This window comes from Spermophilus citellus (genome assembly GCF_964194105.1).
Source record: "Spermophilus citellus genome assembly, chromosome: 9".
Classification (NCBI taxonomy): Eukaryota; Metazoa; Chordata; class Mammalia; order Rodentia; family Sciuridae; genus Spermophilus; species Spermophilus citellus.
The window spans coordinates 135,169,840-135,185,836 of NC_138191.1; the positions used below are offsets into that span (position 1 = coordinate 135,169,840).

At 41.1% G+C, this 15,997-nt stretch overlaps 2 protein-coding genes across 6 annotated transcripts in view; both read right to left on the bottom strand.

The window, feature by feature from the left end:
- CAMTA1 (calmodulin binding transcription activator 1) overlaps positions 1-12,896 on the bottom strand; it is a 693,838-nt gene extending 680,942 nt beyond the window's left edge. The window contains exons 1-2 of one of the 2 annotated variants that reach the window (XM_081306646.1): positions 12,811-12,896; positions 10,339-10,616 (exon numbers count right to left, since the gene is read on the bottom strand). In XM_081306646.1, the coding sequence (XP_081162772.1) occupies positions 10,339-10,371 (33 nt within the window). In that variant the 5' untranslated portion in view covers positions 10,372-10,616; positions 12,811-12,896. The remainder of the gene's footprint in view (positions 1-10,338; positions 10,617-12,810) is intronic. The other variant, XM_081306647.1, reaches the window with a different exon arrangement.
- LOC308656030 (calmodulin-binding transcription activator 1-like) overlaps positions 1-15,997 on the bottom strand; it is a 103,747-nt gene that overhangs the window by 18,838 nt on the left and 68,912 nt on the right. The window contains exon 5 of one of the 4 annotated variants that reach the window (XM_081306651.1): positions 12,624-12,894. The exons of the other annotated variants lie outside the window; for them this stretch is intronic. Coding sequence (XP_081162777.1) covers positions 12,886-12,894 — 9 coding nt within the window. The 3' untranslated portion in view covers positions 12,624-12,885. Of the gene's footprint in view, positions 1-12,623; positions 12,895-15,997 lie in introns of those variants that run through there. 4 annotated transcript variants of the gene reach the window in all.

Sequence of the window (15,997 nt, forward strand, 5' to 3'; positions counted from 1 at the left end):
CCATCAGATGGAAAACATTTTAATTAGAAAACTCACATAAGGAGAAAGCTTTCCTCGTTACTAAGTGGCGTTTCCTGGGCTTGCTTTCAGGGATCACTACAGTGCAGAGAGGAGGCACCACACCCAGAGGGAAGACAGTTCTGACCCAGCAGACTCTCACCCTGCTCTGAGATTACCAAAGCCTAGGTGCTTGGGACCACTTAGATCCCTCATTCCCTGACACTGGCGCCTACAAAATGAACAACTGCTCCTTCAACACACATAGCATCTGAGAACAGGGGGCACATAAACACAGATTCAAAATGGGTTCTTCTTCCTAAATATCTGAGCTGGGAGGATTTTTGTTGTTGCTGTTGTTAATCCTAATACTACAGGAAACAAACTGAAAGGAATCTAAGGTACATTTGAATTTGATAAAGGTACAGAACTGGAATATCCATTCACCTTTTCCATTGGGATTCAGATGAGCAGCTTGTGTTAACTTTAAATATGAAAAGTAGTAATAGCAACTGAGCTGTGGAAGTGTTCCTGTCTACCCTTTCAAAACATTTTCCTTTTTCCTGGCCTATAAGGCCAAAAACAGCTTCCTGACATCATCCATTTTTATTGATCTTTAAAGACTCATTGTGGATCAAAGCCAATATTTATACACACACACACACACACACACACACACACACACACACACACACACACACAAGTAGATATGCATGTATATATAAAATATATTACCACATGAGCCCTATCAAAAGGAGGCAGAGAGGGTAGCCAGGCTGCATGCTGCTGTCTGTATCATATGGATTGCCTTGAAACTCCTAAATGTCGGCTTCTGCAGGGATTCAAGCGTGTTTAAGATTGTTGAGCTAAGTATTACAAACAGAATTTAAGGGATTTGAGGATTATGCCAAAATAAAGATCAGCATCTAAAGATTTATGTCAAAATAAAAGACAAAAATCTAACGGATATTTTTTTCTTGAGGAAAAAAAATGGGCTGGAATGAGTTCTTCACATGGGTAACATCTTCATTAGTGGCTCAAAGAAATGCCTTCTGAATGAGAGTGAACCCTGACTGGAAGCTGCCATTTTGAAAAGATCCTCTTAATATTATGGCCCATGTTTCTGATATTTTATTGTGAGTCTGAAAGCATACCCCATACCCATGATTTCTGGACTTAAGATGAGGCAAGAGCAGTCCCTCAGAGTCCCACAGATGCTGAGACTCACTTGATGGGTGGCAGATTAAAGCACTCAGCCTCCTAACCCCCGAGGCCCCACTCTGTAAGGAATCCCAAGTGGCTTAGATCCACATAATCCTTCATGAACCTTGGCTTCTCTGTTCCTTAAACCCACCCTCCAATAACCTTGGACTGTACTTCCACAGTGATTCCCAAGACCTATGCTCTGCAGTATGGCAGCCATGAGCCACTTGTGACCTCTGAGCACCTGAAATGTGCCCAATCTAAAGTAAGGTGTGCTAGAAATATAAAATACACACCAACTGCAAAGACTTACAAAAAAATTGATACATTGCAATAATTTGTACACAGTTCACATGTTCACATATTTGAGATATAACAGGTTAAATATAATGAAATATTAAAATTTATCGTGTTTCTTTCTCCTTACTTTTTAAAAATACGGCTATTGGAACATGGAAAGTTATACATGGCTCCCCTGACATTGCTTTTGAACAATACTGCCTTAGATCTAGATGTAACCACAACTGCACCCTCCACGATGACAATTTCAAGCACACGACTATTGACCACCCCAAATCCAACAACTCCTTGAATCTGCTGACCCCCACAACCTCCTGCTGTCCCTCATCTCCTCCCTGCATCCTGCTCCTTGCCTGGCATCAATTACACAATCCACTGTCATATGGACTCTCCTACACAATGCTCAGTTCCCTCACACCCTTTCCTCCACTGACCTCAACTGGCAAAATCCTAATCTCAGGTTAAATCCCACTCTTGCCCCTTCCTGGCCTGCAATCAGGCTTTAGGAGACAGTCTCCTACACACCAGCTCTACTGCCTGTCCTCCCATTTTCATTAACCCAGCTGGTTTCAGGTTTCTGTCTCACCACGTCACTCAGGCAGCTCTTATCAGAGCCACGAGTGACTTCCACACTGCCAAATTCATGGTGAATCTTTAGTTGGCATCTTGCTTGACCTTGAGCAGCATGTGACACAGAGAACCATATTGTGCTTCCAGGACACCCCAATCTGCTCAAGTGAGCTCTCTGGCTGCTCCCTCTCATTGTCTGCTTCCTTACCCTTAATGCTGGGCACCCCAAGGTTCCAGGTTTGGACTTGCCCTCCAAGTGTGCTCCCTACAGGATTTCCACCCTCCCACAGCTTGGAAGCCTTCCTGTAATATGTGAAAACACTCCAATACCTACTTCGAGCCTCAGCCTCTTCTCAGAGTTGGACTCACAAGTGACTGACACCCAACACCTCCACTTGGCACCATAAAGCCAACATATCCAAAATACAACTCTGGCCTCCTGCTCACCTTCCTCCCCAACCTGTCACTCCCACAGTCTTCCCAACCCCCAAAAGGGCAAGTGCACTCTCCAGTAACTCAGTGCCATACTCACACATCACCTGGAATCTTCCCATGTGAACACAGTACATCTGCTTTTGCTGTGAAACAGGTCCTGCATCTGTTCACTTCTTACTGCCTATTCAGACCACCATTCACTTCTGCCATGTCTACTCTGGTCTCCTCTGTTTCCACTCCATCCCCCTAAGACAGGGACCAGTAACTTTTTCTGAAAAGGGCCAGAGGCAGGCCATGTGGTCTGTTAAAAGGACTCAGCTCAGCTAAGGCTGCTCAAAGGCAGCTTTGGACATACACAAAGTAACAAGGGCGGCTCAATTCCAATAACACTGAAATGAAAATGGACACAAAAATTTGAGTTTCATATACTTTTTCTGGGACACCAAATATTATTATTCATTTTTTCCCAACCATTCACAAATGTACACAAACACTCTTAGCTTGTCGGTTACACCGAAGCGGGCTGCAATCTGGCCAGCGGGCAGCTGTCTGTGGACCGTGCCCTAGACTCTGCCCTACATTCAGAGTGATCCTTTTTATCATGTTTTTTTCTGCTCAAAAATTCTTGGACCATTTCCCCTCTCTTCAGTAAAATCAAAGGCCTTACCCTGACCTGCAAGGCCCCCAGGGATGCTGCTCCTGGCTGCTCCCCTCCCCAGCCTCCTAGAGACAGGGACAGTTCCCACCTGGCTTCCTGGCTTCTCTTCCACCTTTGACAAAGCTACACCAACCTTGGGGCCTTTGCTTTTTCTGTTCCCTTGACTTGGAATACCCTCCCCTCTGGATGGATAGCTATGTGGCTCATGATGTGGCCTTCCTTCACCCCCCATTATGAGGGAATCCCACTTAAGTCATGACGCTAACGAACACTTACACCCAGGCATCCAGGAGCCCTCCAATGGCTTCCCTTGCGGCTTTTATTGATATTATTATTATTATTATTATTATTATCAATAAACACATATTATTGATAATGAGTGTGCTCTTCATCACACTCATTATCAACAATGTGTGTTTATTATTTAGAAATAAGCAGACCAGGCAGTATTTTAATAGAGAGTCAAGCAGCCTGGTATGTGAAAGCACAGAGCCCACTGGGTGGGGCAGAGGCCAGTCCACATCTCTGTAGTGTCTCCCTAGCCTGCAGAAGGGGCAGAACAGCACTCACCTGCACAAAGTGCTCTGAGGAGGACACAGAGTTAACCAACATGACTGGTTCATCCAAATTCTCAGTTACTCTATTTTTGTTTATTGCCCTTTCCCCTAACCATAAAATAAACTTTTCAAAGGGAATGGCATAATTTTGCTTACTGCTGCCCTTTACCAGGAATTCAATAACTATTTAAAGAACAAATAAATAAGCTGGGTGTGGCTGGACATGCCTGTAATCCAAGACGGGATGATGGCCAGTTAAGAGGCCAGCATAGGCAACTCATTGAAACTGTTTTTTTAAAAAAAATTTTTTAAAGGGCTGGGTGTTGGGCTGGGGATGTGGCTCAAGCGGTAGCGCGCTCGCCTGGCATGTGTGCGGCCTGGGTTCGATCCTCAGCACCACATACCAACAAAGATGTTGTGTCCGCCGAGAACTAAAAAATAAATATTAAAAAGTCTCTCTCTCTCTCTCTCTCTCTCTCTCTCTCTCTCTCTCTCTCCCTCCCTCCCTCCTCTCACTCTCTCTTTAAAAAAATAAATAAATAAAGGGCTGGGTGTTGTCTTTAGCACCATGATCCAAATTAAGCAAGTAATGAACCCAGTCCAGGTGCCTAACAACAGATAAATGGATCAAGAAAATGCGACTTATGGGGTCTGGGGTTGTGGCTCAGTGGTAGACCACTTGCCTAGCATGTGTGAGGGACTGGGTTCAATTCTCAGCACCACATATAAATAAATAGATAAAATAAAGGTCCATCAACAATTTTAAATGTAGTGTATATGCGCAATGGAATGTTACTCAGCCATAAAGAAGAACGAAATTATGTCATTTACTTACAAATGGATGGAACTGGAGAACATTATGCTACGTGAAATAAGACAGACTCAAAAAATCAAGATTTAATGTTTTCTCTCATATGCAGAAATTAGGGAGAAATGAGAAATTTAAAAACAAGAGGGGGTGGGGGAAGAGGGGGATATAAAAACAGAACAGTAAAGAAAGGGGAATAAAGGGGGCAAAAGTAGGGATGGGAAAGGAGAAGAACAGCAAAAAAAAAAAAAAAAGATCAAATGTTATGTGTATTATAAATACATCACAAAAATTCCACTCTACTTTTATATATATCTATAATGCACCAATTAAAAAAAAAACAATAAATTAATGGAAGAAAGACCAACAGAGTAGAGCAAGGAAATCAAGGGGAAGGAGGAGAGGAGGGTTAGGGGAAAATACTAGGGATTGAAATGGAGCAAATTATGTTAGATGCATGTGTGAATATGTCAAAATAAACCCCACTATTATGAATAACTAGAATGCATTAATAAAAAAAACATTTAAAATTAAAAATTTAAAAAAATGAAAAAGGGCTTGGGACATATCTCAGTGGCAGAGCACTTGCCTAGCTTGTATGAGGCCCTAAGTTCAATCCCCAGTACCGCCATTAAAAAAGAAAAAAGAAAAAAAAAAGAAAGAAATATTTGGTGGTAAGTCACTCAGGAGTGGGCAGAACACTCTACTCCCATCATCACACAACTAGAAAGGGCAAAAATATATGCATTTCATCACATAATCATTGCAGATTTTATGCCTTTTATTTCTTTTTCTTTTTTGGCAAAAAGTTGAGCGTGACCATTATTTAAAGCTTTAAACGAGAAAAAAAAAATACTGTGCCAGTATTACTTAAAACTCATTTATTACTAAAGTGTCACTGGTTCAAGATTAGGATGCACGGAGTATTAGTGAATCTGCATTAATGCAGTGGTGACGATTATGTGGTAAAATACAGATTTTCCAGGGCTATGGATGTAGCTCTGTATCACAGCATTTGCCCAACATGGTAAAGGCCTGGGTTCAATCCCCAGCATGGGGTGGGGGTGCACATTTTTTCTAAACCCACTACAGAAAGAAAAGTAAGTCCAGGTAGGTTTGTTGGTGCTTCTCCTCTCTGTGGAAGTCTGATTCCTACACAGCAAAGTGGCATAACTACTGCTCTCTATGCAGCAAGAGTTTAACTTCATAAGAAACCTCCTACAATGTAAAATTGTGTTCTCTACTCCAGAGTTACATGTTCAGGTCTTGAACCACATTAGAAAAGAAACAAACTTTGTAATTGGTCAGGTTCAAATTCCATATGTAAAATACCAACTTAATACTCAGTAATACATTTCTGCATAGATCCTATGGTATTTTCTGGATACAATAACAAAAGACTATTTAATCAAAGAAGCTTACAATGAACTGACCTCTTTTAAAACCAAAAAACATCCTTCCCTGAGACAGAAGGTGGTAGACCCATTTCCAGCTACCCATGAGACACAGGCTCCACTCAAAGCACATGCACATCTCATGGTTCTGGCCCATCTCCTTGTGCCTATGCACACACATTTCAGCTAGGACAAATGGACCTTGATTTATAGATGGTATTAAGGTAAGTTAAAACACTTCTAGGTTCTATCACTTGGTGACTGGTCTGTGATGTGAAAGTTCCAGTGTACTTCCCAGTGTACTGTGGACTCTATCACACAAAAAGTGCACCTCCTATGAAAGCAGCACTGTTCAGCAAAGCAGAAACCATGCTCCTAATCTCTACACTAAAATGTTCCATTGTGCAATAAGAAATCAACATCTTCAGTACTGGTTCTACCTAACAAAATAAACTGGGATGCTGGTGGTAGAAACACACCTACATCAACCAGCATGCAATTCTGTTATAGAACTGCCTCTTGCATGGAAGGCCTGAAAACCATGCACCTGACTGCATTAAAAATTACAAGGAAAGGTTATGAAACTTGGAGTAAAGAAGAGGGTAAAGCCCAAGAGGTCAAGGTGAGCTGCCTACTTCCCTGCACTGCTCTGGCCAACAGGGATGCAATAGAATAAATGGCTGGGGTTCACTGGAAGGGCCTAAAAAGTGATAAGATCTGAGATAAGTCCTTTTCTGTTAGTTAGCCCCTGCAGTTGTTTTATTTCTTAAATTCTGCGCCTGATTAGCCAATAAGGTCACTGTGACATAGAAGAGAACCAGCATGAGGCAAACAGGCACAACTCAATTCTGCATTGCTATACAGTGGCAAAACCTGAAAAATCAGGATTATGGTGCTTTAATTTAATACTGTATTTAGCTGATGATCCTAAATAACACTTTGTCAGCTTTTGTGATCTAGCACAAAACCACATGCCTTGTGATCCACCAGCTGGGCTGTGGCAATGCCCTTGATGAGGCTTGAAAGCTTCAGTTGGGACATAACTTTGATGTATTGTCTTTCCATATCAAACTACAATGATTATCCCTGGATCAGGCATCACACAGAGTAGTACCAAAATAGATCATGGCTAGTTAATAAAACTACCATGCCCCACCATGAAAGCAGCTTCTCGGCTTTGCTTGTTTGCAAGATCGAAAAGCCACGGCTGTTTGGTTTACAGGATATGAGGATAAGAACCATCTGCCTGGTCTGGTGTCTCTTTAATTAAAACTTTAATTACAGATATATCTCTGCACAGATATGTGGAGTCTATCAGCTCCTATTCTTAATTACCTGTGCTAATGAGAAATGAAAAGACAGTTAATGTTTGCTGAGTGTCTATTATGTACAAGAACTTGTGCCAGGCATGTAAGGTGAACTAGAGCTGGTAAAAGGAAACCCAGAGCCAAACTTTGACCAAGAGCTTCAACGCTCCAGACCAATCCTCCTCTCACCATCACAAAAAGTTACAGATCATGTAGTTTCTCCTTTGGAAAAATGAAGAAAAAAGAAAAAGGATCAGCACTAAAGAGAAAAAAAGGACTGGAGGTCAAACCCGTTTTGTTTTGTTTGTTTGTTTTTGTTTTGGGTACAGGGGACTGAACCCAGGGCACTTAAACACAGCACCACATCCCTAGCCCTCTTTACATTTTAAGAAAGGGACTCACTTAGGTGCTCAGGGTCTCCCTAAGTTGCTGAGGCTGGCTTTAAACTTGCAATCTTCCTGCCTCAGCCTTCTGAGCCACTGGGCTTAGAGGTGCATAAAACCACACCAAGCTGACCATCCAAGTTTTGTGGCAGGTATGTGTGATGTTCATCACAGGCGCATTTCTGAACCCACTTATAAATGTGTGTGGAAAACAGGAAATCTAGTCTAAACACTCAGATTGTCACATGGTACCACAGTAACCACGGCCACAGTTTCCAGGGGAAACAATAACCATAACTAACACAAACAAGCTTTTTCAATGGTTTCCTGCCTAGGCAGAAACTCCCTTTCTGGTTAGGGCAGATTTTCACTGAAGAATGACAAAAACACCTTTCCATACCTTTACCACGCGTTTCTCAGCCTCCGAAAAGCCTCGAAGGGCTAAAGGCCATCAGAAGGAACTCCTAAGGCAGCCAGCTGGCGCCTGGGCCAACCTGCTGGGGTGCAGGGCCGCACACACAGCCTCCCGACTTCCACGCTGGGGAGGCCTGCCACTCCCCTCAGAATCGCCCCACCCTTAGGTCACCTCTCCTGTGAAAGGGGGAAGCAGAAGGAGGATTACTGTGACTACTTCTCCAACATTTCTGGAGGCAAACAGTCAGCTGCAGACCTCTAGGCTGTCATATTGTTTGCTCTGCTCTCTGTCCCAACACACAATGCTACCAGAGGAGGTAGCAGCAGCAAGTCCAAGGGCCTTTCCCTCTCCATGGCAGCTTCCTCATCACCAAACAAAGGGGGTCTGACCGCAAACACAGATCCTCTGGCTTAAAAATATACCAGAAGCAAATACATTAGAAGCCTGATAAAAGCAGCCTCTAGAACAATCTAAGTCTGTTCTATTCCCTAAGCTTCTGTACTACTCAGTGACTAAAGCCTGGAGTTCCTCCACTTATCAGAACCAGTGAGACTAAACTATCTAAATTCACAAGATAAACCAAGTTAGGATAGACAATCACAAACAAAATCTAACAAAGTTCAGGCTTAATGAGGGGTAGTGCCTACTCCTTTGAAAATCGAATGCTAAGAAAAATAAGAAAGTTCATTTGAACACCTACTATGTGCTGTGTACATGGAGTAGTTCAAGTACTTTACAGCTTGATGATTGTCACACTGTCAAAATCAGACAGATAAATGTAAGAAAGAGAAAAAGAGGGAGGACAGAACTATGGAGAAGGGAAGGAGAGGAGAAAGGAAAAATGGATGCATAAAAGAGAAAGAAGACAGGTGAAAGGGAGAAGAAAGCAAACAGGGCCCTCTACTTGGTTCACCCTGTAACTAAGTGAGAGCCCACCTCTCAGGACGTTCGGGGTTCTCACACACGACTGCATTTAGGGAATAGATGCTGAGGCTTTGCCTTCAGGAAGGGTACTGATCAGTGTTGGTTAAATGATTAAACTAGAGATCCATTTTAATCTACAATGTAGCCAACTACAGAACTAATTGCACTGGTCCATATTCTGGAAGCACAAATCTGTGCGTGTACAGAGAATCAATTTTTGTTTGTTTGTAACTAGGCAAAAAAAAAAAAACAAACAAAAAAAAAAAAAACCACCTTTCTATATATCTGAACCTGTTGATCAATGGTTCTCTGCTAGACCACAATCAGTCATGGATGGGACTAGTGCTTCAAGTTTTAAACAAAACACTACACGAGTGATTCCAGATATGCCACCAGGATCAAGTGCCACATATATAATGGAACTTTCCTGATAATGGTGTGTGTAGTAGTGGATTGTTAGAGCCAGCTACTCCATCATATGAGTTCTTACAAAAGTTAGAGGTGCCGTTCATTTAAAAGGTCCAATGGCTGAGGGACACTAATATATGCAGTTCAGGTCCTTGCAGAGAAAACAGCAGAACAGTCTCTTGTTAAGAGGTTCTACCAGGTTTGCAGGTGAATGCAAGACAGCAAGTATCAGGAGGTAAGCAGCACCTGGATTTAAATGCCAGTTCTGCAACTGTGCAGTCTACTAAGGATGTGCACCTAGGAAAGTGTATTTACCCTACCTAAACCTCAGCATTTTCAGATGCAAAACTGGGTTAACACACCATTCACCTCCTGGATAAATCTGGGTGATTAAAATGTATGGAAAGCACTGAGAACAATGCAACACATATTCTCTCTCATGCAAGGACAACTGCGGGTCCTGTCCCTCGATCTACTTAAGAGGAGTCCAAAGCCTCATACGGTCAAGTAAAAGTCCCTCAACAGTTCAACCCTCTGACTCCTTGAAAGCCAGCTAGACAACTTAGCAGAGTGGAGGTACGAAAGCTAACTAGGCAAAAGGCAGCTCCCTCCCTCACACCTCTCCCCTTATGCCTCCATAACCCAAAACAGCTAAAACAAAAGAACACTCAGAGTGTCAGGCAGATCCTAGTGAGCTGAACTTTTTTACAAAAAGGTTAGGAAGCCAAATTTAACTTTACCCACTGAACTTCTATCTAGAGGTGCTTAAATATCACCAACTATGCAGTACCCCTCTCTAAGCATTCAATGGTTTATAAATCAATGTTAGAAGACTAATGGTGGGCAGGGGGATGGGGGGGCTGCAATGTCATTTTGTGCAAGGTATATGTCCTGCTCATGGTGTGCAGGTGTGGCCTCGCTTGCTACACGCCAGCGCAGCTCTAAGGATTCCGCACATATCAGCTCAGCTAAAACTCACCAGGATCCTTTGAGTAGGTGCTACTATTATCATCCTCAAGTTAAAGAGGAGGAAACTCAGGCACAGGGAGGTTAGGTAATGTGCTGCAGTCAGACCGCTTGCAAGAGGCCAAGGTGGGATTCAAACCACGGCAGCCTGGCTCCAGAGCCATGGTCCTGGCCCTTCACCACGGGGTTCACTACCACTGCCTCTTGGCACAGCCATAGGATGAGGTTCAGTTTCAAAAGCACCTTTCTTCTGAGTTCCCAGTGTGTGTTTCATTTATCCTCCCAACAACCCTAAAAGGCAAGTAGGAGACACACAGTATCTACATTTCACATACACATAAAATGGAAGCAGCATCAACGAAATGTTTTACAAGCTCCTATGTGGTCAATCAAGACAACTGATTTCACAGTATTCATTCCCAAATTAAAGTGTCGAGTTCTTTGTCTTTGAATATTTTAGTTTGGGGGTAACTACCTCAAAAGACACCAGTGACATGTCCAAAGACCTTGATGCTAGTCCAAAGCAAGTTTTCTGACTCTCAGACAAGGGTTTTTCTCAGTGAATCATGATTACAAAAACAGTATTCATGTGCCTCACAACTTACCAGAAGTCCTAAATGCTAACCATATAACTAATGTTCGTTGAAAATAATAAGTGTATTTGTGTACTAGCTCTCTTAGAAAAATTAGGTTCTCTTAAAATGTATTAATCAGAAAACCTTAAAATTTTTAACTGATTTAATCACAAAATAAAACATGACAATAGAAATATTTCTGCACCTTTTAATATCTCTTCATCTCCTACTACAGGCTATAAATAAAGTTATCTGGCTCTCTCAAGTAGATGGGGGCCCACAGGAGAGCTGACTCTGTCATCAGAGAACTTGTGACTCCCCAGGGAACCATGGGCCAGCTCATCCTTCAGGAAGAGGAGTGGAGCTGACTAGCAGTCCCCTAAAGCCCTGTGAGTCTATGAACTGCGATTCAGGCACCATTCCTTTGGTGCTAGAAGGACATGGCATCAAAAGAACAAATAAACAACGTACCTAAGGCCAAAAAAAAAAAAAAAAAGTTTCTGGATCTGGAAAATTTCTCTGCACAACAGTGGAACACATTATAATAAAAAAATCACCTTAAAATTCAAGGTTCAGCAAGGAAGCTGCTCTCAACCACTGGAACACTTATCACGGGGGCTTTACAATCATAGGATGAGTTGTCTATTTGTATTCCTCAACTCTGATATTTTTCAATTCTGTGAAAAGAAAGGATACCCAACAGGGCAAAAGCAGCTTTCCAGGTAAATAGGTGTAACAGGCAAAAACAAAGCCTGTGAGCTAAAGTGTTCGTGAGAGTTCCAATCTCCAATGAACAGCTCACCACAACTAATTTTAATTTGTGGTTCTAATGAATGATATAAACTTTTATAGGTATCAACAAAGCTCAGAGAGGACTTAAATCCATTTCAGTACTCATTTAGCAGCTTCAGCTGTGTGCAATTAAAACATCAGCATTAAATGTTAGAGAATAAAATAATGAGACACTTAAAAAATCATCTGTGCTTCACTGGGCCATGCAAGAGAGTCCACAGTTTTTTGTTTGTTTGTTTTGTTTTGTTTTTAAGAATACAATTTCTTGGAGTATTTTGCCAGTTCAAAGAATTAACTCAAGTTTGACTTTTGGTTTTGGTTTGTTTTGCTTTTAAGAATTTTCTGAAAAGAAGAATACTACAATAAAAATACATTATTGAAAAGCAATCATGAAATAAGAACAAATGGCAAAAATCAATCTGATATAGGGACCAGCAGAGCTCACTGATAAAGTTTCAGCATAGACAAAACCACATTTTTTGGTCAAATTAAAACTGTGACTTTTCCTTAATTTAGGTCTCAAAGAAATAAAACATTAAAGGAGGTGGGAAAGGCAAACACTGGTAATGAAAATAGCTTACATTCTTCCAGCCCTTAAATGAAATTAAAAATAAAGCTCTAAACTTTCCCTCCCCACAATATTTGAGAATACAAAATATAACCTAAGGGTGCAGAACCTGGCTGCTAAGACTAACAAATTCAAGTTGCTACTATTCTGAAGGGAAGACAAGTCATCATCCTGCAATGGCAGGGCTGTGTGGTGACAGTAGGGGAGTGACAGGGAGTGGCAGTGGAGTGGGGGTAAGGGGGGTGTGCATTACATATGAATGTCACTTAATTCAGCTTCTGCAAAACACTGGTAGAAGAGGAACTATCCTGTATGAGGGAATACACTCACTAAACTTAAATTTTAAAAGGATGAAAACACAGATTATATTTTATTTTATAAAACTGAAATGAATTTTAATACAAAAAATGAAGACAGCATTTTGCAAATTTATCGCTCAAAGGGGTATCTCTATCTGAGGAAATCAGCGTGCTACACTTTGAGAGATGAAATGTTACAGCTTGTACACCAAAATTAAAAATGAAATTAAATTAAAAAATGAAATGGTTACCAAGGTAATGCAGGTCAGGGGATCAAAGGTGAAGGGTCACACATTATTAAAAAGAAATCCAAAAGGACGGCTGCATCATGATCTCTGCAAAACAAAGGAGCTCCAGTAAGTACAACTAATATCTCTGAGAATTTTAAATCAAGCTCTTGAAAAGACGACTCCCTGGTAATTGAACATGGTCATTCCTGATTCCATATAAAGCCATTTTCATTTAGGTACAAAACCAATTTTTAATTACCTGTTACCAACAACAACTTTGTAAACATTTGGCCATTCAATCACATTAAAATTCAAAATATCTCAAATTGACATTGATTGGGAAACAGTGATATCTCAGTGGGAACCCACACCCTGTTTTCTGGAAATGACAGTGTTTGATAAGTTGCCAACATATCAGAAATCTAATTTGGTCACAGCATGGTGAGTTTTTTCCCTCTCCTCAAGGAATGAGTTCCAAAATTGAGTTTTTGCAAATTTCTTTCATTTGAAGTAGCTGCATAAAATTTCCATTATTGGAACATTTAGTATAACAATGTTCTAGAAGATAGCAATAAAGTGATACATGATAAAATAAACTGTGTAACTATATCTATTAAGATCTGTTCTCACATTCCACTTTCACTGCACAGGGGGGGAAAAAGACATTTTAAGCAAAATAACTTGCTAGTCCTACTGGAATTACAAGGAGTTAATACAGGCTTGACACGAAGAAGATCTACAAAGGGTAAAAAGCAAGTGACTTAATTTTTCAACAAATGTTACTCTTTCCCATTAACAAACTAATTTATGTTTTTAAAACGAAAAGAGCTAAATTTTGTTTTGAAAAATGTAGCTAACACCTAAGTCACAACACATTTGCTTAACTTTCAGCAACAGTAAGTTAACTGTTAACAGTGTAACAATTAACTGTTACAGTAAACAATTTCAATATTCATTTCACTAGTAAATAAAACGAACAGTTGAGCCTACTACTAAGATCATCTTCAGCATTTCATCTCTGAAAACTAAGCTTGAGAGGCTACATTCCCTGATTTCAGAATCCAAACTTCTGTGTACTGGACAGCAAGTTCTAAGAAGCAACAAACATTACATCCTGCCACACAGGAGAGCAGGTGAAGCACAACTAGCAAAAGGACCTTGACTTGGTTACAATTCTTTCATAAATCCCCATTTGCCATTTCTACCTACATTCTCCCAGGTCAGCTCTGCCCCACAACACAACACTTAACTGTCCAAGAGGATTTTATTAAAAGGAACAGGATATTCTTTCTAATGACTTATGGCAATCAATAAACAAACAAACTATAAATGCCAGATTTTTGTTCCCTCTGATCAGGTTGTGTTAAAATAACTTGCAGAGCTTCATGCACTGGATATAAGTGGGTTAGTGCCTTAAGGCCACATTTCTAAAAACATGACTTTTTCCCTTTAAGTTACACACCTACTGAAAAGTAAAGCAGCATTCCATTTTTCTGGAATGCTCCTCTCACACAGTCACATATGCATTTGATGCTGGGAGGCATGCAAGCAATTCTGAACACTACAGAAGGAATCAATACCCATCAAAACAATGCATACGTTGTTTTAGTTGCATCATTATTTAGACCATTTCAGAAGGTTTCTAACAAAAGGCAAGAAGCCAGCAGTGTGACGTTAGTCAAGTTTTGTTTTCCCAATATCTCTTAGTAAGGAAAAGCAACAAGCCTAGTCAGAACAAATAGCTCCATGGGCAATATTCATTTCCAAAATCTGTATTTTTAAAATAATCTCTTAACAACAGACAATGAAGTATTTATGGATGACTTTAAAAAGTGTTCTAAGTTATGATTAGAATTCACTAACTCAACAAAAAAAAAAAAAAATGGTGCCCTAAACTTCTACCAGTTAATGCCTGCCAGAAGTGCCAGACACCAACTGCCAGAGGATGCCCCCACCTCCAGGTGGTCAGGAATTGTTCCTCAGCACCTGAATATTACAACCAACAGAATTCCCACAAATGATTCCATGGAACTGAGTGCATCTTTCCACCTAAATATTTAGCAGTTCTGACAAACTACCTTTGAAGGAAATTGTGCCAAAATTAAAAATGTTTTAGCTGATTTAAAAACAAAACATCAATGAAAGATCTTAGGAATGTTTTCCAAATGAGTTTGTGATTGGGTAAGGGAAGGTAAGGGCAGTAAGCAGTTCACCATGGTCCTCACAAGGACCCCACAATACAAGTAAGCAAGCAAAAAGCGGCTGGAAACTCTCAGGGGCAACACAACCCCAGCCAGTAGCTAACTGCCACATCCTGCCCTCCCCCACAACAGCAAGAAGAGCCAATTCTCAGAGCCAGTCCACTTACAAAGAAGGTATGGGAAACTCACATATATTTTTCCCACAGGAACAATGCAGTAAGCAGCTATTATGGTTGACACCTGCCTATTTGCCCTGGAAACTGTTAAAATGACAGTTCTGCTCTGAATTCTTAAAGGTGACTGGACCTAAGTAGCTTCCCCCAACATACCCCAAGAGGTTAGCCCTGGTCCTAAATTGGATTCAAGGTATTCTCTCTGTGGAACCTCCTTCCGGCCTCCTTCCCAGGCCCCAGACAGCAGTGGCTCATGAACTAGAATGACCCATCTTCTCTATCCAGCAGCTTCCCACTTCCTATGGCCACGGCCAGTTAATGACTGAATGAACTGAATTAATACTAACAGACTGAAAGGTGATCATTAATCCAAAGCAAACCCCCTAACAGTCAACCTGCAAGATATTTTCATAGGGAGAGGTACAGAAGGATAGTCAACCTCGGGCAGACTTGTTACAATTATAGCTAGTCTCTTTCTGTAACTAGTAACTGAATTAAAGAGAGAAAGGACTCAAAAGCCCCAACCAAATCCCCAAAACCTATGGGTGTAAGCACAGTATACATGCTAGTCTAAACCTGGAAATGACTCTGTGCCACCACACGCATGAGCTACCAGCCTAAAAGAAGAAACACACCGAGCCCCTTCTGATGGAACATCAAGTCACTAGTGCTCCAACAAAGGGTCTTTCTCCAGGGAATTCTCACCCACAGTGAGCACCACCTGGAACTGAGATGTGTACTCTCCATTACATTTTGGTTTTGATTGATTGATTGATTGATTTAGCAGTAGAGGTGAGGAGGGAATGTCATCTATAAGTACGAAGAATTGTTTCA